Genomic DNA, 22,255 nt, shown 5'->3' on the forward strand with positions numbered 1-22,255 from the left:
GCAGCAGCATGGCCAGGTGGACTGGGGACAGCAAGGAGTCATCATGTCAGGTAGTCCTGGGGCAATGATCCTAGGGCTCAGGTCAGTTGAAACTGGAGCAGCAGCATGGCCAGGTGGACTGGGGACAGCAAGGAGTCATCATGTCAGGTAGTCCTGGGTCATGGTCCTAGGGCTCAGGTCCTCCGAGAGAGAGAAAGAAAGAAGGAGAGAATTAGAGAACGCACACTTAGATTCACACAGGACACCGAAGTGTCACAGAGTGATATAGATTTAAAAAAATATGTAATATGCTCAGTTCAACTTTTTAAATCTGGGAACTTTTCCACTTGCGCAAAAGTAAATCAACTACCCATGGTGGTGTCACTTGACACAGTTCTTCTCATTCTGGGTGGTCAACAACACACACAGCTGCTGTGATGTTGTGTGACCATTGTATCTCTGTGGGATAATGGTTATCATTTTGACAAGGTCTTTTAGTGATCACAGAAATAGCACAATGTGCAAGTGAAGGACATTTCAGACATCAATGGTTAATGAACAGAGACCAACAATAAAGTCAGCTGGATAAAACATTGCAACCATGTGCATACGTTTTCTGACCCTGTACCTTAGTTTAATCACATGGCACTTATGAAGAATAGAAATAGAAACACGTATCCAGTTGTGATTTACCCAATGTATAAGATAGAACAGAGTAGTGTGGGATTGGTACTATAGAGTGATTCTATGAGGTCATGTTTTATTTACATTTGTTCATTAGGATCAGATTAGTTTGAATGGTTTACTCACTGAACAATCAGTAGAGGACCCAGAGTCATGTATTTACATCTAAATATATGGCTCTGGGGGGGACGTGATGGAATGAGTGAATGTGAGGTGCTTTAGTGCTTAAGCTCTTGACCAGACACTGTTGGACATGATCTGAGGTATTCTGTGCCTAAACTCATCACTCTGATCCACACACACACATACACAACCTGAATGGATAGTGTCGCTATGGATACTTAGGGCTTTCCAAATAGCATGGACAATGTCAAGTGTCGCTATGGATGCAGATGAAAATGTGAAAGCAGGCTTTTCTATGAGAAACGTCAAGTACGGAATGATATCTGTCTCCATGGTAACCGGCTCAGACTTTGAGAGAAAGATGAGAGCTCTTTATTTTGCTTATAGTTGACACGTGCCTATCTTAATAGGCCTGGCAAATCAGGGATAAATGGCATTTTGCATAACCAAGATGAAGGTAATCATCCAAGAGCTTTCCAATTCACTCAACTGGAAGAGAAATTTGTTGTTATTACAGAAATTGACTAATGAGGGTTCAAATAGTTGGAGAAGTCACATTTCCTCAATTGTACCAAGATGGGGAAGTCAAGTGCAGAAGGATACAAACTATATTGTACTGTATTGAATCTCTTTGGAACCAAAAATACAAGCTTTTTCTGCCAAGTTCCAACCACCTCTCAAACTCTGTCAGGTCTCTCCAGAGACGTTAGATTTACGTTGGATTGGGTTCAAGTCTGGGCTCTGGCTGGGCCACTAAAGGACATTCAGAGAATTGTCCAGAACCCACTCCTACGTTGTCTTGGCTGTGTGCTTAGGGTTATTGTCCTGTTGGAAGATGAACCTTTGTCCAAGTCTGAGGTCCTGAGGGCTCTGAATCAGTTTTTCATCAAGGATATCTCTGTACTTTTCTCCGTTCATCTTTCCCTCAATCCCCACTAGTCTCCCAGTACCTGCCGCTGAAAAACATGCCCAGAGCATGATGGTTCAATGTTGTGACATCCTGACCATAGTTTGCTTTGTATGTTTCCATGTTTTGGTTGGTCAGGGTGTGATGGGCATAGAGTGGGCATAGAGTGGGCATTCTATGTTGTGTGTTTAGTCTGTTTCTGTGTATGGTTCTCAATCAGAGGCAGGTGTCAGTCATTGTCTCTGATTGGGAACCATATTTAGGTAGCCTGTTTGGTGTTGGGTTTTGTGGGTGATTGTTCCTGTCTTTGTAAGGGTTTTCCTGTGGTGAAGTAGAGGAGGACCAAAACGCAGCATATTGATTCATGTTTAATAAAAACAGATAAACATGAACACTACAAAACAATAAACGTGGAAGACCAAAAACAGCCCTATCTGGTGCAAAACACAGAGACAGGAACAATCACCCACAAACACACAGTGAAACCCAGGCTACCGAAGTATGATTCTCAATCAGAGACAACTAATGACACCTGCCTCTGATTGAGAACCATAACCGAAACATAGAAATACCCAAAACCTAGAAAAACAAACACAGACTGCCCACCCAACTCACGCCCTGACCATACTAAATAAATACAAAACAAAGGAAATAAAGGTCAGAACGTGACAGTCTTTGTGTTTGTTGCACCAGATAGGGATGTTTTCGGTTTTCCACGTTTTCTTATTTTGTATTATACATTGTTCAAGTTATCATCTTTATTAAAGATGTTTATAAATAACCACGCTTCGTTTTGGTCCGCCTCTCCTTCCCAGGAAGAATCCCGTAACAGAATCACCCACCAAAACAGGACCAAGCGGCGTGGTGACAGGCAGCGGCAGCAGGAGCAGCGCAAGGAGGACTGGACATGGGAGGATGAGTTGGACGGTAAAGGACCCTGGGCACAGCCAGTAGAATATCGCCGCCCCAAAGAAGAGCTGGAGGCGGCGAAGGCGGAGAGGCGCTGGTATGAGGAGGCAGCACGGCGGCATGGATGGAAGCCCGAGAGTCAGCCCCAAAAATGTATTGGGGGGGCACACGGGAAGTGTGGCGAAGCCAGGTAGGAGACCTGCGCCAACTTCCTGTGCTTACCGGGGGGCTAGAGAGACCAGGCAGGCACTGTGTTATGCTGTGAAGCGCATGTGTCCCCAGTGCGGGTGCATAGCCCGATGCGGTACATACCAGCTCCGCGTATCGGCCGGGCTAGAGTAGGCATCGAGCCAAGTGCCATGAAGCCGGCTCTACGCATCTGGTCTCCAGTGCGTCTCCTTGGGCCGGCTTACATGGCACCAGCCTTGTGCATGGTGTCCCCGGTTCGCCTGCATAGCCCAGTGCGGGCTATTCCACCTCGCCACACTGGCAGGGCGACCGGGAGCATTCTCTCCAGCGCTGCCGGAGTCTCCAGTCTGCCCAGCGCCGCCTGAGCTACCCGTCTGCCCAGCGCCATCAGAGCTGCCAGTCTGCATGGAGCCGCCAGTGCCGCCAGTCTGCAAGGAACCGCCAGTGCCGCCAGTCTGCAAGGAGCCGCCAGTGCCGCCAGTCTGCAAGGAGCCGCCAGTGCCGCCTGTCTGCAAGGGGCCGCCAGTGCCGCCAGTCTGCAAGAAGCCGTCAGTGCTGCCAGTCTGCCAGGATCCGCCAGAGCCACCAGTCAGCCAGGATCTGCCAGAGCCGCCAGTCAGCCAGGATCTGCCAGAGCCGCCATTCAGCCAGGATCTGCCAGAGCCGCCATTCAGCCAGGATCTGCCAGAGTCGTCAGCCAGTATGGAGCTACCCCTCTATCCCGAGCTGCCCCTCTGTCCCGAGCTGCCCCTCTGTCTCGAACTGCCCCTCTGTCCTGAGCTGCCCCCCAGTCCAGTGGGTTCATTTAGAAGGGTCGTCGTGGTTAGGAGGCCACGGAAGCGGACAATGGGGCGGACTAAGACTGGTGAAGTGGGGGCCATGTCCAGCACCAGAGCCGCCACCGCGGACAGATGCCCACCCAGACCCATAGTTTGCTTTGTATGTTTCTACGATTTGGTTGGTCAGGGTGTGATCTGAGTGGGCATTCTATGTTGTGTGTCTAGTTTGTCTGTTTCTGTGTTTGGCCTGATATGGTTCTCAATCAGAGGCAGGTGTTAGTCATTGTCTCTGATTGGGAACCATATTTAGGAAGCCTGTTTGGTGTTGGGTTTTGTGGGTGATTGTTCCTGTCTTTGTGTTTGTTACACCAGATAGGGGTGTTTCGGTTTTCCACGTTTTCTTATTTTGTATTATACATTGTTCAAGTTATCATCTTTATTAAAGATGTTTATAAGTAACCACGCTTCCTTCCCAGGAAGAATCCCGTAACAAATGTAGGGATGGTGCCAAGTTTCTTCCAAACGTGACGCTTGGCATTCAGGCCAAAGAGTTCAATCTTGGTTTCATCAGACCAGAAAATATTGTTTCTCATGGGCTAAGCATCCATTAAGTGCCTTTTGGCAAACTCCAAGTGGTCTGTCATGTTTATTTTACTGATGAGTGGCTTCCGTCTGGCCACTACCATAAAGGCTTGATTGATGGAGTGCTGCAGAGATGGTTATATTTCTGGAAGGTTCTCCCATCTCCACAGGGGAACTCTGTAGCTCTGTCAGAGTGAACATCAGGTTTTTGGTCACCTCCCTGACCAAGGCCCTTCTCGATTTCTCAGTTTGGCCTGGCGAGAAGCTCTAGGAAGTGTCTTGGTGGTTGCAAACTTCTCCCATTTAAGTATGATGGAGGTCACTGTGTTCTTTGGGACCCTCAATGCTGCAGAACTTTCTAGGTACCCTTCCCCAGATCTGTGCCTCAACATAATCCTGTCTCTGAGCTCTACGGACAATTCCTTCGACCTCATGACCTGGTTTTTGCTCTGATATGCACTGTCAACTGTGGAACCTTATACAGACAGGTATGTGCCTTTCCAAATAATGTCCAATCAATTGAATTTACCACAGGTGGACACCAATCAAGTTGCAGAAACATCTAAAGGATGATCAATGGAAACAGGATGCACCTGAGCTCAATTTCAAGTTTCCTAGCAAAGGGTCTGAATACTTATGTAAATAAGGTATTTCTGTTTTTAATTTTTAATACATTTTCCCAAATGTTTTTTTTATTTAATCCATTTTAGAATAAGGCTGTAACGTAGCAAATGTGGAAAAAGTAAAGTGGTCTGAATACTTTCTGAATGCTCTGTAAGAGAACGGAGTTCATCAGCTACTTCTTATCAAGTCATTTCTAAGATTGGTGCCCCACCGCCTTTCAATTCTGCAGGGGCTCCAACTGTCTCCACAAGGAGGACCAGAGGGCATTCCTATTCGGATTAATGAAAAGACTCATGGTTGAGCAGTGTATCCAATAGTAATTGTTACATTGTAATAAAACCAATGTATATCGATGCATGACTGAACAATTAGCTTGGGCTACATTTTGAAAACAGATGGCTACTTAGTTTATTCTGAATCATTGCAATGATGATCACCTACTATAACGTAGGAAACTTGGTAACCTGTAAACCTTTTCATCCGTTCACGTTGTAACATATCTTACCCGTGTCGACTTTACACATTTCATGTTTTGTCAATAGTTCAGCCACGCACTCCATGCACAGATGTATAGCAAAATATACTGAACAAAAATATGAACGCAAAATTCAACAATTTCAAAGATTTTACTGAGTTACAGTTCATATAAGGAAATTAGTCAACTGAAATAAATCGATTAGGGCCTAATCTATGGATTTCACATGACTGGGAATCCAGATATGCATCTGTTGGTCACAAATACCTTAAAATAAATGGGCCTCAGGATCTCGTCATGGTATTTCTGTGCATTCAAATAGCCATCGATAACATGCAATTGTGTTGATTATCTTTAGCTTATGCCTGCCCATACCATAACCCCACTGCCATAATGGGGCATTCTGTTCACAACGTTAACATCATTAAATCACTCGCCCACAGGATGCCATACACGTGGTCTGCGGTTGTGAGACCGGTTGGGCATACTGTTAAATTCTCTAAAACAATGTTGGAGGCGGCTTATGGAAGAGAAATGAACACTCATTTCTCTGGCAACTGGTCTGGTGGACATTCCTGTAGTCAGCATGCCAATTGCAAGCTCCCTAAAAACTTGAGACATCTGTGGCATTGTGTTGTGTGACAAAACGGCACATTTTAGATTGGCCTTTTATTGTCCCCAGCAAAATGTGCACCTGTGTAATGATCATGATGTTTAATCAGTTTCTTAATATGCCACATCTGTCAGGTGGATGGATTATTTTGACTTAGTAGAAATGCTCACTAACAGGGATGTATACAAATTTGAGAGAAATATGTTTCTTGTGCGTATGGAACATTTCAAGGGATCTTTTTTTCAGCTCATGAAACATGGGACCAACACTTTACATGTTGTATTTTTATTTTTGTTCAGTGAACACAGTATTGATTTTATCATGTAAATCTTGGTGGGACAAAGAAATAAATGAGGGGTGCATGCCAGTGAAGTCACTACATAACACAACACTAAACGTTACATGAATTGCACTATAATGGTGAAAAATGGTGCCCACAAACTGTTAGGGCCTACATAAAGCTGTCTCAACAGCAGAGTCCCAACAACAGTCCCAACACCTTACCACTGCTACACCTGGCTATCAGCTGAGCCTTGTCTGGCAGCGAAACAGTTCATTCAGCCTCATTTACTGCCTTTTAAAAAACATAGCTGATATGGCAGACTTTCTTAAACAAATGTGGTTTCTACTGACAATTTAGATGAACAAACTATGGCATAAGGGGATGACAAGCAGATACGAGGCAATCCCTAATTTCGATTAAGACAATGAGCGAGTGACGACAGACATAGTCAATATAACTATTTTTCAGCACTTTTGAAATGTACAGTGACAGAATTGAGAACATGGGCCATTCTTACAGGGTTCTCCCTGTACAAGTCAGAACCGTAGGATAAATGAAAGGGGCATATAAACAGGCAATGAAAGTTCTAACAATATTCGATGATTACATTTCTCTAAAACAGGTCATAGGCTATATGTGCACCACCAAGTTAGAACAGTAGGCGAAATGAAGAGGTGAAAATAGACCAAATTATTAGCGTGAGGCACATTGAACGCTGTTTGGGTCTTTACTTGTCAAAAAGATACACGTCATATAACACTATTTGACACATTCAATAAGCTTTTAATTTGACACATCAAATAACACAATTATATTATAGAATGTTGTGTGTGCTGAATTTGCATGTGCAAGCCCAAGCGCCACCACTTCTATCAGTAGCACTGTCAAAGCTGTACAAAACAAGCACACGTCCACGAACGATGTGAGTACAATATCGCGTTGGTGAAAATAGACCAAATTATTAGGGTGAGGCACATGGACTACTAACAGCTTACTACACAACATACACTTAGTATTACTTTATTAGCTACAGTATACATATCTCCCTGGCATATTACATAATTTATACAGCAGCATACAATACATTTTTGGACTCGCCATGTGCAGGGGCCGCGGCCGTCCCTTGTGGGCAAATTTTGTCATCAAAGTCTGGAATTCTCTGGATTTATGTTGGGAACTCAGAAGAAAAATCACACAGCCACTCCATTGAGTAGCAGGCTGACATTCGTGGTTGCTTTGCAATGCTTGCAGTTTGTCACTGATTTCTTCCAAACCACTCATTGTTGAGTTTGCGATTTCCACCTTAATATATGCCATTTAGCTGACGCTTTTATCCAAAGCGACTTACAGTCATGTGTGCATACATTCTACGTATGGGTGGTCCCGGGAATCGAACCCACTACCCTGGCGTTACAAGCGCCATGCTCTACCAACTGAGCCACAGAAGGACCCCATTGTTGTGTAATCTTTGTCCAATGGCCGATGAGCACCGATACGTTTTATCTATAATTTCTCTTCATTATTTCTCTTCATATGATAAGGATTAAAAAGGATTTGCCAGTAGATTGTTGACTAGATTCATGATGATGACTGCTAGCTTGATTGAAAGTAAGATGTTGACATGATCAGTCCAATCTACTGTACATATAACGTGATTTTACGTCATTTTATCTGTGGCCAGTGACCTTGAACCTTATTGGAAAGGCACTTGTAATATAATTCTATGGCAGGATCCAAAGGGCAGAAATGTTGGATGTCTACCCTTACTAAGGACTTAAACTTGGCGGTGACGTACTGTCCCCATGAGTGACGGAACACTGAGCCAATCACGGCGCAATGCTCCTATTTTCTGCTGGTTTGCCCCACCACCACAGAAAGCACTGAGCTAGGCTGAAACACCTGCATTTTGGAGCTGCTTTACTCAAGAAAACAAAAAAGAGACCATGTGTGTATGCAGCTTTATTAACTGAATTATATATTATTCTTTTTTTTAACATTGTTTGCAAACTGATTTGTGACACTATTAATGCCAAAATAACATGTAAAACAGGCAAGCCCCCCTAATTACATTTTAAAAAATAAATAATTGTTTGGTTGTTTTTTTTGTTGCTAAAAATGTGGAGCCAACCTCGTCCTGCCACTGAGTGGTAGGTACTGATAGGCACGGTCTCTGGGGCTCGGGACGTGTAAGTCCCGCCCAGTTGCTATAACGACTCCCTCATAGCTGATTGGTAAATCAAAGGTTCGTGCCTGGCGTCAGCTAATTTGTCGACCACTTACATTTCTTTGAAGACGTGTTGACTTTGAGTGACAACTGACATACCCAATCTCGAACCTGCTCTCTCCAATCAGTGAAAGAAGAAAGTAGACTGACTCCCTATTTTGCTGTTTCACTGTATTCGGAAGGTTTTAGTTGGTGACAATTTCAGGACAAGAAATTGCAGTGGAGAACGCGGTTTGGCTGGAGGTTTGTTAAATATTTTATTGACATTTTTTAGGTTTGTGGTTAAAGTTAAATTATAAAGAGGTTGTTTGTTAGTTCATTTGCATTGTAATCGGTCAATGAGAATTGAATCACTTAGGCTCAGTTGGGGATAAGCATCGTGAACTCTATCGCTAATATTAGCTACGCAAACTAACGGTAGCTAGCTATGTAGCTAACGTTAGCAATCTAGCCTAGCTAATTTAGCTATCTAGCTAGCTAGATACCATATTTCTTTTGCTCTTTTGAGAACGTCAGCTAACATTAGTTAAGTATTAAAATTATTTGGACTTTAGTTAACTTATTCAGCCAATCGTTAAACGACAAAACGACACTAGGCCGTTTACAATACACTAACGTTACACTGTAATCTACAGCGTATGTATGTTAGCTACTTGTACAGATGAGTAGTAAGTCATCTAGTTAAGGTTAGCTGCTGGTGGCTAGGTTGTTAGCTAATGTGACATTAGCTAATGTGATAATAACTAACGTTACCTGGCTAACGTTTCGCGTTAGTTAATACAGGTTAAGACTGCTGGTTAACGTTAGTCAGACAACTAACGTTAAACCAATTTAGCTGACTAAAAAAAATAAGTAATCTAGCCGTTAGCTAACGTTAATCTATATGTGTTTGTGCAGAAGCAAGTAACGTTAACTAGTTAAGCCTTCAATGTAGCAACACCGGAAATAATCTAGCTACTCTATGTAGCAAACGTTAATTTGGCTAGATTACTTAGTGTTTCCATGTATAACATTAGCATGTTGTCTAGTTCCCTAGTTAACCGCTGCTAGTAGTAACATCTGCGTCAGTAGTCAACGAACGTTAGCTAAGTATCTAGCTAATGTCATCCAGTTCTTTGTTAATCTAACTCATTGGCTTGCAGGCATCCAGAAATAGGTTTTCATAATATTTGAGGCAGAGAATACTACACCCACATAACTACCTAGCTATCGGTTCACAATGACTCAAACTACCTCCTACAATTTGTTGTTGTTGTTGGGGGGGGTGTACTATTTTCATTTTAGCCCAGTTATCATGATTATGTCAAGTGGTAACCACTCATATCAAGGGCAGTGATTTGGGATATATTCCATTGTATTATAGTAGAGAACACTTTTGTGTATCCTGTGGCCAAGAATTAATAGGAATTAAAATTGTAAATAGGGGCAAGGCAGCAACAGGTTTGATTAGTGACAAGATTGGATTGGTGAGGCTTTTATCATGAGGTGAGTTTCCCTTGGTCTTGTCTGACGCAGCCTCAGTGTCCTCAAAAGGCATAGCCTAAATTTACATTGTTGCCTTCACACAGCAGATCCACAGTGAGGAAGGAGCCTGTTCTCATTTCACCGCTGGTGCAAGACAATGGAGACAGAAATCGAGCAGCAGGAAGAGACCACTTTCAGCAACACTGACACTAACGGTAAAGCTATTGTAGGCTATTTTGGCAGTGCCTCATCAAAGCTGTGTGTAAGCCATGCATTTGCCTTGATTAGACTAGAAATATAACACTGCTTTTCTCTAATAGATGTTATCAGTCAGAATAGACTACAGGGATTGACATTAAGGGATGCTTCGGTTTTCCTTGGGCAAGTGAACCAAACAATCAAACCTTTTTAAAGAATTCCAGTAGCCTAAAACTGATTGTTCTGGTTCCTCCCTGTTATTTATGTAAAATACAGACAATTAATGGCAAGTTAAGCCTGCTTTGATATGTTATTTCTTTCGAATAACAACCAAAATACTAATAATTCAATTACTGATTTTTCTGGTTCCTTCCCTATGTGTAGGTTAAAGGCCTGCAATATATTGCACTTCTGGGTGTAAATAGCTAATTACAATTTTTGGGCAAGTGAAGGGCAACCAAAAATTACTGCTGACCTGCCTGATGGGCAGGTACTTTTCAGACTTTAATGGAAATCCCTGGACTACTGGTATAGCTACATGCTGGCACCATGTGTGCATGTCAGATGGCCATGTGTTTCTCTTGTCCAGGTCACTGCTGTTTCGGGAGCAGTTCTGCCTAATTTTAATCCAGGAAGTGGACTGGTAAGGGCTGGGTGGATGCTGTCGCCTGGCTTTTGGCTGGAACCCGTATTGGGAAGAACATAGCATTAGGCTAACTTTCCAGGTTTTTCCCTCCAGGAAAACGCCCTGCCGAGGACATGGAGGAGGAGCAGGCCTTCAAGCGCTCTCGCAACACTGATGAGATGGTGGAGTTGCGGGTACTGCTGCAGAGCAAAGTAAGCCTTGCAACAGAAATGGGATTGTAGGCCTATTGCGTTTAAATCAGGAATTCCTTAGATTTTTTTGTTTGTTTACTGTGTAAAATCCACAATGGTATTTCTTACATCTCCGTCTTCCTGGATATGTAGGTGTTTTTTCTGGTGTTCTGAGTTTTGCTAATCACATCCCATCTTCCAAGTTTCATATCATTCAGCGGACTCTCAGACCCATTACTCTGTTCCTAAGGAAACACTTGTTTCTCCTCAGAATGCTGGAGCTGTTATCGGAAAGGGCGGCAAGAATATAAAAGCCTTACGCACAGACGTGAGTACAGTTGGCATTGTCAAATTCTTTCCTCCACTGGGGGATTTGCTTTAAAGCTATATTTATGTCCTTATAAACCTGACATTTTCATAGACATTATGGTATCCAATTACCCCATTCTAATGACAACCCTTATGCGTCCTATTAAAGAAATGTAACCCCTGTACTAAATAGTTTCCCTCTTATATATACACATGCACATCTATCTATATCTCATCTCTTTGACTTGATTGGGTCAATTCCACATTAACAGAATGATGCAGAGACTTAGATGTTTTACTTTAAAATGTATGTCAAACACAAACCAATGATTTGGAAAGTTAAACAAACCATAGAACTCTATGCACATGGACTACTTTCAACAATTTCCACTGAACATTTAACAGAAAACACATTTACTTGAACAGTGCAGCTGCAAATTTAACAGAAGGAGGGTTTGTGCCATCATTCTGTTACCAAATTTTGCATTTGCAAATTGATGGCAGTTATCTTTTTTTGTTGCATTAATTGTATTTTTTTGTTGGTTTACATTTTTAAATGAAAAATTGCAGTCTGCATCATTCTGTTACTGTGGAATTGGTCAAATGTTGCATGTCTGTGAACACTTGGAGGGATATTTGCGATGTTTTTGTACAGTAGTCAGATTCTCTTTCCCAAATGACACATCTATAGGTTGGCTCATGTGAACAGACATGGTTTGGCTTGATTGGATCAGATTTTGGGAAGAGTATGGGTGTATGCATTTTTCTTGTGTTTCCAATAAAAGGGAACTATCCTCTACTAGTCTCTGAACGTGATTTCTAATGCCCCTTACATCCCTGAAGCAATACCGGACTGTGGCGATGCCATAAAAACCCCTTTAAACAGGTGTCTCAAAGCCTGAGCGGACCTATAGTATATTACAGCCTCTGTAGTATCTATGCAGTCCATTTAGCTAAGTGTCTTTGCTAGAGCTGGCTTAGTCCAGCTGCCCTTTTTTCTTGTGCACTCACCATCTATTTTTTTTGTTTTGTTTTTTTGTTTTGGAAGCTATATAGTGAAGGAGTATAGCGTGTATTCAATTAAAATGTATTCCTTCTCCCCTCTTCCCTCTCCTTTACTTTGTTATTTTTGGCCACCTTCCTCCGTTGCCCATGTACTGGATCGACATGCCCCTCCTGCGTTGCCCACCTTGATGTTGGCCCAACCTTCGCCCCTGAACGCCCGCCCACCTGACACCCCGGTTGGCCCTGCCCCGCCCCGCCGCCCGCCCACAAACGTGCCCCTCCCTAAACGGGCACCTTACTTGACATCTTGTGATTGAATGCCCTTGCCCAATGCCAACCTCCACGGCCAATGCAGTACAATGCCAGTGTATCTGTCCCTGACAGCAGTGGCCCAGAGCGGTATGTCCCACCAGTTATTGCCTCACTGCCTGATTAGAACAGAGAAAAACACATGTCTTTGATAGCCTGCCTTCTGTTTCATTTGAACATTTTCTACATATAGAACCCCCCCTCCCTCTCCCTTTATCAAGAGACGTGTATTGTTCCATTTGAATTGTTCTGTCTTCCCCCCTACCCTTCTTCCCCCACATTCAAGTATTTCCATTTAATTTGGACCTTTTTTTCACTAGAAATGAAATCAATGAACCCACTTTCAGTAGATCATATTAAATGGGAGGAGCCCAGCTGTTGGCTGCTGTTACCTTTCTGTGGTATTTTTAATTGTGATTTGTGGAAAGCCAATGATCATTCCCACTCTGTCCTTGTGGCCCACCTTGCTACTCCCTGCCCTGCCCCTCCCCCAACCCACTGTTCTCAACATCACTGTTCATGATCTGAGTGCTCAAGCTCCGCCCACTCTGTAACTCATCACTGTTCTCTTTTTTCCCCCCTTGTGCTACATCTCTCCGTTGGGTTTCTCTATCCTCCGTTAGGTTTCTCCCCTCTTGTTTTTCTCTCAGTCCCCCCCATCAGTCCAGACTGCCTGCCAAACCTTTCATTCCACCCTCTATCCTGTCCACCACCTACCTTGTGGTTACCACTCACATCCCCCTGCTTTCTTTATTTTGTTTCTCTTCTACCTTCCGACTCCCTGTCACTGAGAATGTGTGCCGGTGGCACGATTGTGATGGCAGGTTTTTTTTATTAACTTTTTTCTTTCTTCCCCCTCAAGTGCTGGTGGTGATGGTTAAAAGGACCCCCCCCTCCCTCCCTCCAGACAGAGCCCCTCCCTCCAGACAGAGCCCCCCAGACAGTGGTCAGCCTTGTGCTTCATGTCGTAATCCTAAAGCCTCGCTCTCTTGTTGGATGTGAGATAAATGAGCGCACATTAAGTTGCTCACATTTCAGTCCAGTGTTGGGAAAGTCTTCGTTTTCTTTTTGTTTTTAAACGTTACATTTTTTATTTATTTTTTGTGCTTCATAGGAGTGTTAGTCTGGAAGTAAGTTTTTCTTTATTTTTTGCTTTTTGTCCTCCCTCTGTTTTGCCCTGTTGCCTTTGGCCACATGCTATTCCTTACCAGGATCCTGAGTGTGAGTGCAGATATTGAGACTATCGGAGAGATTCTGCTGAAGATTATCCCTACTCTGGAAGAGGTGAGTGCCCCGCGGCCACCAGAGATATACACGTATAGGTTTATCTTTTTCCTAATCTTCAAAGTCAAGAGCTAAAAAGGCTTTCTTTCACATGACTGATCTGTACCTGTTTTTTCCTAGTACCAGCATTATAACGGGATTGATTTTGACTGCGAGCTGCGTTTGCTGATCCATCAGAGTCTGGCCGGAGGCATCATTGGGGTGAAGGGTACCAAGATAAAGGAGTTAAGAGAGGTAAGATGGGATCCCACTGATTTCAAATGCTGACTTGACTCAGTCCATACTCATTTACAAGAATTAGCTGAAGTGCATAGATTGCATGTGCTTCATCTGCCCTAACAGGTTTTCTTTGTTGCCCACTTGTCCACAAATGGTTATGGGGAATGTATTGACACAGCTGAAGACTGGTCAAACCCATTTTGAACATATGGCATTGTGCTGCGTCTTCCTGTTGTGTTATGGGTCTATTTCATGCTGGGCTTCATGTCTCCACCAGAACACCCAGACTACCATCAAGCTATTCCAGGAGTGCTGTCCTCACTCCACTGACCGAGTGGTTCTGGTTGGAGGAAAGCCAGACCGTGTCGTCGATTGCATCAAAGTTATCCTGGAGTTGGTATCTGAGGTGGGTGAGAGTTAGGTCTGTGACGGTCATGGAATTTTGGATGACTTATTGTTAAGCTAAATGACGCACTCTCCATTATAGTAGTTTTAATAGCGTGCGGATACATTTTCTCTTTTCCTGACTGCATGTGCTGTGCTTCTGCAGACAGAGGGTTTCCCAAACGCTGACCTGGTGACCCCCCTGTGTGCATGTTTTGGTGTTTGCCCTAGCACTACACAGCTGATTCAAATTGCCAACTCATCAAGCAACCAAAGACTTATTTTCTACAACACCTTGCTTGTTTCAGCAAGGAGCAACAAAGTTTCATTGTGTTGTAAAGGGTCATTGTTACTGTGGAAACTGACGCGACTGTACAAATGCCTGGCTGCCCAGTGTTTAGTCAACTGTTCGTTCCACAATTTATTTGATTTTTAAACCCCCTACTGTAAGTATTCTATAATTGTCGGTAAAAGGATTGTATGGTAATTGTCAGCTCTTGTGAGTTCAGTTCTGAGCCAGTGACCGCAACACACTTCACCACCATCACCAGTGTCTAAACATGTAAACTCAATGAGTCAGTCAAACTAGAATTGTACTTGTTTAATAACAGGAGATGCTTTTTTGTTTGTTTTTATACACTTCTCAAAAAAATAAAGGGAACACTAAAATAACACATCCTAGATCTGAATGAATGAAATATATTTATTAAATACTTTTTTCTTTACATAGTTGAATGTGCTGACAACAAAATCACGCAAATTATCAATGGAAATCAAATTTATCAACCCATGGAGGTCTGGATTTGGAGTCACACTCAAAATTAAAGTGGAAAACCACACTACAGGCTGATCTAACGTTGATGTAACAAGTCAAAATGAGGCTCAGTAGTGTGTGTGGCCTCCACATGCCTGCATGACCTCCCTACATCGCCTGGGCATGCTCCTGATGAGGTGGCGGATGGTCTCCTGAGGGATCTCCTCCCAGACCTGGACTAAAGCATCCGCCAACTCCTGGACAGTCTGTGGTGCAACGTGGCGTTGGTGGATGGAGCGAGACATGATGTCCCCGATGTGGTCAATTGGATTCAGGTCTGAGGAACGGGCGGGCCAGTCCATAGCATCAATGCCTTCCTCTTGCAGGAACTGCTGACACACTCTAGCCACATGAGGTCGAGCATTGTCTTGCATTAGGAGGAACCCAGGGCCAACCGCACCAGCATATGGTCTCACAAGGGGTCTGAGGATCTCATCTCGGTACCTAATGGCAGTCAGGCTACCTCTGGCGAGCACATGGAGGGCTGTGTGGCCCCCCCAAAGAAATGCCACCCCACACCATGACTGACCCACCGCCAAACCAGTCATGCTGGAGGATGTTGCAGGCAGCAGAACGTTCTCTACGGCGTCTCCAGACTCTGTCACATGTGCTCAGTGTGAACCTGCTTTCATCTGTGAAGAGCACAGGGCGCCAGTGGCGAACTTGCCAATCTTGGTGTTCTCTGGCAAATGCCAAACGTCCTGCACGGTGTTGGGCTGTAAGCACAACCCCCACCTGTGGACGTCGGGCCCTCATACCACCCTCATGGAGTCTGTTTCTGACCGTTTGAGCAGACACATGCACATTTGTGGCCTGCTGGAGTTCATTTTGCAGGGCTCTAGCAGTGCTCCTCCTTGCACAAAGGCGGAGGGAGCGGTCCTGCTGCTGGGTTGTTGCCCTCCTACGGCCTCCTCCACGTCTCCTGACGTACTGGCCTGTCTCCTGGTAGCGCCTCCATGCTCTGGACACTGGCACAACAGAATGTGAAATGTATTGTCAATCAGTGTTGCTTCCTAAGTGGACAGTTTGATTTCACAGACGTGTGATTGACTTGGAGTTACATTGTGTTGTTTAAGTGTTCCCTTTCTTTTTTGGAGCAGTGTATATTCCATTTACAACAGTTGTTGGGGGCGGCAGCATAGCCTAGTGGTTAGAGCGTTGGACTAGTAACCGAAAGGTTGCAAGTTCGAATCCCCGAGCTGACAAGGTACAAATCTGTCGTTCTGCCCCTGAACAGGCAGTTAGCCCACTGTTCCTAGGCCGTCATTGAAAATAAGAATTTGTTCTTAACTGACTTGCCTGGTTAAATAAAGGTCAAATAAAAAAGTAGTTCCAGAGCAAAACTAATTTATATAGGTAACTGGCAAAATAAAGGAAACACCATGAGAAATTACATCATTTGGTGGTGGAAAACTCTCTTAGGTGCCGCTCCAGAATCTCCCATAAGTGTTGAATTGATTTGAAATCTGGTGACTGACAACACACACACACCCTTTAAACCCATATGCTCCTTTGAGACTCTTCTTTCAAACTCACTGAGATCTATTCTAGCCATGGTAGCCAAAATAATGGGCAACTGGACATTTTTATACATGACCCTAAGCATGATGGTATGTTCATTTCTTAATTAACTCAGGAACTACACCTGTGTGGAAGCACCTGCTTTCAATATACGATGTAGCCCCCATTTCCTTTATTTTGGCAGTTATATGTAGCATCTCAACAATGGTCTCATAGTATTATCTATCTTCAGGCTCCTATCAAAGGGCGCGCCCAGCCTTACGACCCCAATTTCTACGACGAGACATACGACTACGGCGGCTTCACCATGATGTTCGAGGAGCGGGGCCGGCGGCCTATGGGGGGGTTCCCCGTACGGGGCCGGGGTGGCTTTGAGCGCATGCCCCCCGGCCGCGGCGGCCGACCCATGCCCCCCTCCAGACGGGACTATGATGACTTGAGCCCTCGCCGGGGACCGCCCCCTCCCCTGCCTACCAGAGGGCGTGGAGGGAGCCGGGCTCGAAACCTGCCCCTCCCCCTACCACCACCCCCAAGAGGAGGGTAAGGAACTTGACTTCCTTTCAATTGTTGTTTAAGGCTACCTCTTATCACCTCATCAGTCACTTAGTGACGTTTATAACCATGTGCCTTCGCTGTGCCTGAGTACATAGAACTAGAATGAACATGAACCTATTTTGTTGGACTAATCCTTTAAAGGAATCTTTTCTGGCACATTTCCACTGAGTCATGTTGACCCTGTCGTGTGGTTGCAGAGGCGACCGGTTCTCTCATCAGAGCTATCACGGCAACATGGACGACAGACCAAAGTAAGTCATTTGTGTAAAACAAAGGCAGCACCTGCAGATTAGTTGGGGTGGAACTCCTTCACCTCTAACAAATTGAGTTAGTCAATTGGAGAATGGCTCACTCAGATGTGGATATTACTATCTCTGTCAAATTATGTGTTTAATCCTTTTCTGTTGATTTAATGACCGTCAATACGGTTCTACCCATGACACGGTAGTTATTTTGTAAACATGACCGCTCATCCCATGAGTAGATGACTAAGAACACAATGTCAGTGTTCTTATCAACACAGATTTTAAAAACAACTTAGCTCTTCACACTTTCAGGAGGATTGGTATCACTCTTGTATAGTACAGACTTTTCAGCCCATTGGTTTGGTGGATGCTATCAGTCCATCAGAGGTGAACTGATCCCTCTCTTGTCATGTTAACCCCGACACCCTCCCTCCATCCCCTCTTATCTAAGCAGCGACAGGAGAGGAAGACCAGGAGACCGCTACGACAGCATGGTGAGGGACCTGGGCATTTTAAGTGTTTTAGATGAGGGTTTAGCATAGATGAGTGATAGAGTTTGTCTTTTGCCTGGTGTTTTAATAGTAGTCGAACGCATTTGAATGGTTTTAGTTACAGTGCATTCGGAACCTTTTCAGCCCCTTTGACTTCTTCCACATTTTATGTTACAGCCTTATTCTAAAATGGATTAATTAGTCCCCCCCCAAATCAATCTGCACACACTACCTCATAATGACAATGCAAGCAAAGGTTTTTATAAATGTTTGTGCATTTATGGGGAAAAAATACATTTACATAAGTATTCAAACGCTTTCCTCTGTACTTTGTTGAAGCTGGGATTACAGCCTCAAGTCTTCTTGGGTATGACGCTACAAGCTTGTGACATCTGTATTTGGGGAGTTTCTCCCATTCTTATCTGCAGATCCCCTCAAGCTCTGTCATGTTGGATGGTGAGCGTCGCTGCACAGCTACTTTCAGGGCTCTCCAGAGATGTTCTATCGGGTTCAAGTCTGGGCTCTGCCAGAGCCACTTAAGGATATTCAGAGACTTGTCCCGAAGCCACTCCTGCGTTGTCTTGGCTGTGTGCCTAGGGTCGTTGTCCTGTTGGAAGGTGAACCTTCGCCCCAGTCTGAGGTCCCGAGCGCACAGGAGCAGGTTTTAATCAAGGATCTCTGTACTTTGCTCCGTTCATCTTTTCCTCGATCCTGGCAAGTCTCCCATTCCCTGCCGCTGAAAAACATCCCCAGAGCATGATGCTGCCATCCATGCTTCACCGTAGGGATGGTTTTGGCCAGGTAATGAGCGGTGCCTGATTTCCTCCAGAAGTGACGCTTGGCATTCAGGCTAAAGAGTTCAATCTTGTTTTCATCAAACCCGAGAATCTTGTTTCTCATGGTCTGAGAGTATTTTAGGTGCCTTTTGGCAAACTGTATGCAGGCTGTCATGTGCCTTTTTACTGAGGAGTGGCTTCCATCTGGCCACTACCATAAAGGCCTGATTGGTGGAGTGCTGCAGAGATGGTTGTCCTCATTGGAATGTTATCCCATCTCCACAGAGGAACTCTAGAGCTCTGTGACCATCGGGTTCTTGTTCACCTCCCTGACCAAGGCTCTTCTCCCCGAATGCTCAGTTTGGCCGGAGGCCAGCTCTAGGAAGAGTGTGCCTCGACACAATCCTTCGACCTCATTGCTTGGTTTTTGCTCTGACATGCAGATGCACCTTATATAGACAGGTGTGTTTTTCCAAATCATGTCCAATCAATTGAATTTACTACAGGTGGACTCCAAGTTGTAGAAACATCTCAAGCATGATCAAGGAGACAGGATGCACCTGAGCTCAATTGAGTCTCATAGCAAAGGATCTGAATACTTATGTAAATAAGGTATTTCTGTTTTTAAAATATTTTTTTTATACATTTGCACCAATTTCTAAACCTGTTTTTGCTTTGTCGTTGTGGGGTAGGGTGTAGATTGAGGAAGAAAAGTAATTTAATACATTTTATAGTGAGGCTGTAACATAACAAAATGTTGAAAAAGGGGTCTGAATAATTTCCAAATGCACTGTACGTGTGTAAATGGATTGGGATTATTATCCTGCCCTAGTGAAATCATGGTGGTTTGGACACTGGCGCTGCTCTTCACCAAGCGAACACACTGGTTAGGCCTCTTGTAGCCTGGCAACAGTTGTCTCCTTGGTTACCAAGGAGCAGCTGAATACGTAATCTGGAGCCGCCAAACTAACAAATGATCTTCAGGTGAAACCATTCCGATTCGCTGACGGGGTTGGTCAGGTCGTACCAATAACATGCATAGTGGAAAATAATGCATGTGCACAAATTATGGAGCTCAATATCAAACACATTTAAACCAGTATTTTACTTAATGAATGTTTCAGTCTTGTAATAAGTCTCTCAATTTGTCTTTCTCTCCCTATGTTCTGCTGAATACAGAGTGGTGGATACGGTGGTGAGTCTTCTCTAAGTTTCTTCTGGTCATGGTTGTCTACACTCTTGTTTGAATGTCTCTTTGGTCAGAGTATAGTTATTTGTCTAGTAAGCACCACCAGCTCTCCCCTCTGTCCTTTGTTGGTCTGTCTATGTGGTCTGTCAGCCACGGTGTGATGTATTGTTATCCTTCCTTTTCCTCCCTTCATATTTTCAAAGACAACACTTCCTCCTGGGAGCCCTTTCAGTCTGGTGAGTGCAAATGAATCACATTTGTATCAATGTCTCATTTTGTTGCTTCTGTACTTGTTTTCGTGTAGTTTTGAGACTTTCCACACGAGGATCAATTCTGAGTCTCTCTCCAGGTGGCCGAGGGTCATACAGTGACATCGGGGGTCCCGTCATCACGACACAAGTTACCATCCCCAAGGATGTGAGTAAAGGTTTAATCGGCACAGTCCCAAGCGTAATAACAACCCGTACCACAGATCGACACAGACATCCCTGTAATATATTCATGAGAAGGACGAGATGAGATTATTCCCAATTGATCAAAAGAGTTCCCACATCAGCCTGTATTCATAAGTGATTGATTAATTACCCCCCTCCCAAAAATAAAAATAAATAAATAACCTGTGCCCCCTTTACCTGGTTGTCATTTTGTCGATCACATTGTTGGGGAGAAGTAACCCTGGCTTCCCACATGTCGTAGCTGGCCGGCTCCATCATTGGGAAGGGCGGACAGCGGATCAAGCAGATCCGTCATGAGTCGGGAGCGTCCATCAAGATTGACGAGCCACTAGAGGGCTCCGAGGACCGCATCATCACCATCAATGGAACACAGGACCAGATCCAGAACGCCCAGTATCTACTGCAGAACAGGCACGTGCTAGCACCCTTTCCTCGTCTCCTCTGAAAGCAGTATGGTGGAAACCTATTCATCCCTGTCCCCTATCCGTGGTAATCAAGGATGGAAATGAGTCGCTCTAGTTCTAGAAATGACTTCTGGGGTCCCTTTATTCACTTGTCCACTGTGTTTTGTTGCAGTGTGAAGCAGTACTCTGGTCGGTTCTTCTAAAGAGGGAAGAGGAGCCAATCTGCCATGCCCGTTCGCTCCCTCTATTCAGAGCCAACATTCCTCAGCTTTGGGTAGTTGTGTGCCCCCCACCCTGTCATCTAACACCTTTTTAATAAGAAGTTTGGAAATTCTCTCGAAGCTGTCGGATGAGTGTGTCCCTTATTTTTTTTTGTTGCCTTGCTTGTTTTTGGGGTTTTTCTTTGATTTTCCTGTTCTGTACTTGGAGTAAACTAACCTGTCTGTGTTCACTCTTGGCCTCCCCTGCTCCTCCCAGTCAGTACAGCATGCAGAATGTAATCTTGTTTTGTAAGAAACATTTTATGATTTAAAAAAAAAAAAATACATCTAGTTTATTTTTGCTTAATTTTTTTCCCCCTTGCTGAAAGATAAGGGGCTGTATAAAAATGTACAGTAATTGTGTCATAGGATGAAGAGTGCTAGGATTGTTTCATTTTGTTGGGAGACTGATAGGGCTAAAATAAAGTATTGTTAATTTTAAGTTTTCTACATGATTTCAGCTGGTTAACGGGGAGGGACTTGATATAATTCCTTTAATACGTAATCATTGACATTTGGATCCATTTAGACTGGCTAAAGCCTGTTTTTTTTTATGTCGGTTTGGAAGTGTTTTTAACATTTTAGATGGGATCTTTGTAGACACCAGTCAGTTTGGGATGGGTATGCAGCCTTTCTTTCCATATGAGTGGCATGTCACCCCTGTTAATCTACCTGTCTGTGGGGTATAGTGTCTGCTGCAAGTCTGAGTAATAAAGTCTGTGCCACCTTTTACTAAACATGTGGGGGGAGGTTTTGTTATTTTTCCATGTTTCCTAGATGCGATAAATAAAATGGTTGTAATAAAATCAACTTGATATTTTCAGTAAACTGTGCTTCCAGTATCAAGGAGAAGTTAGGTGTAGCTGTAATGGTAGGCATTTTCTACAAGTAATGCAGCATAAGTATTAAGTCATACCTAGTTGACAAGTAAGGCTATGATTCATATGCCACATTGTGACATCTGTGTTCTGTATTAACATACACTGAGTATACAAAACATTAAGCACTCCTGCTCTTTCCATGACCGTCTAGTCAGATGAATCCAGGTGAAAGCTATGATCCCTTATTGATGTCACCTGTTAAATCCACTTCAATCAGTGTAGATCAGGACTCAAACTGAATCCATGGAGGGTATAGTGTCTGCTGATTTTTCCTTTCTAGTGGTGTAAAAATGCTTAAGTAGTTT

General features: G+C 43.9%; 1 protein-coding gene across 9 annotated transcripts; it reads left to right on the top strand.

Moving 5' to 3' along the window:
* The first annotated feature begins 8,484 nt into the window (after positions 1-8,484).
* LOC118391498 (heterogeneous nuclear ribonucleoprotein K-like) lies at positions 8,485-21,897 on the top strand. 9 transcript variants are annotated; one of them, XM_035782956.1, is made up of 16 exons: positions 8,485-8,614; positions 9,940-10,050; positions 10,773-10,870; positions 11,121-11,177; positions 12,519-12,562; positions 13,684-13,756; positions 13,877-13,990; positions 14,253-14,381; positions 16,927-17,234; positions 17,447-17,500; positions 17,946-17,988; positions 19,941-19,956; positions 20,154-20,186; positions 20,300-20,367; positions 20,647-20,816; positions 20,982-21,897. In XM_035782956.1, exons 2-16 carry the CDS (start codon positions 9,993-9,995, stop codon positions 21,010-21,012), a joined length of 1,296 nt encoding a protein of 431 aa, XP_035638849.1. In that variant the 5' UTR covers positions 8,485-8,614; positions 9,940-9,992; the 3' UTR covers positions 21,013-21,897. The 9 variants fall into 9 exon arrangements, with proteins under 9 accessions (XP_035638849.1, XP_035638850.1, XP_035638845.1 ...); XM_035782957.1 differs by having other exon boundaries at positions 17,949-17,988; XM_035782952.1 differs by lacking the exon at positions 20,154-20,186 and having other exon boundaries at positions 20,255-20,367.
* The last annotated feature ends 358 nt before the right edge of the window (positions 21,898-22,255 follow it).

This window comes from Oncorhynchus keta, chromosome 12 (assembly GCF_023373465.1).
Source record: "Oncorhynchus keta strain PuntledgeMale-10-30-2019 chromosome 12, Oket_V2, whole genome shotgun sequence".
In the NCBI taxonomy this organism is placed as follows: Eukaryota; Metazoa; Chordata; class Actinopteri; order Salmoniformes; family Salmonidae; genus Oncorhynchus; species Oncorhynchus keta.

Bases quoted from the DNA above. Each gene is read 5' to 3' on its own strand.
- LOC118391498 (XM_035782952.1), top strand. From the start codon at position 9,993: ATGGAGACAGAAATCGAGCAGCAGGAAGAGACCACTTTCAGCAACACT. The intron at 20,368-20,646 runs GTGAGTAAAGGT...CACATGTCGTAG, and splicing joins AAGTTACCATCCCCAAGGAT to CTGGCCGGCTCCATCATTGG. The intron at 20,817-20,981 runs GCACGTGCTAGC...GTTTTGTTGCAG, and splicing joins CAGTATCTACTGCAGAACAG to TGTGAAGCAGTACTCTGGTC.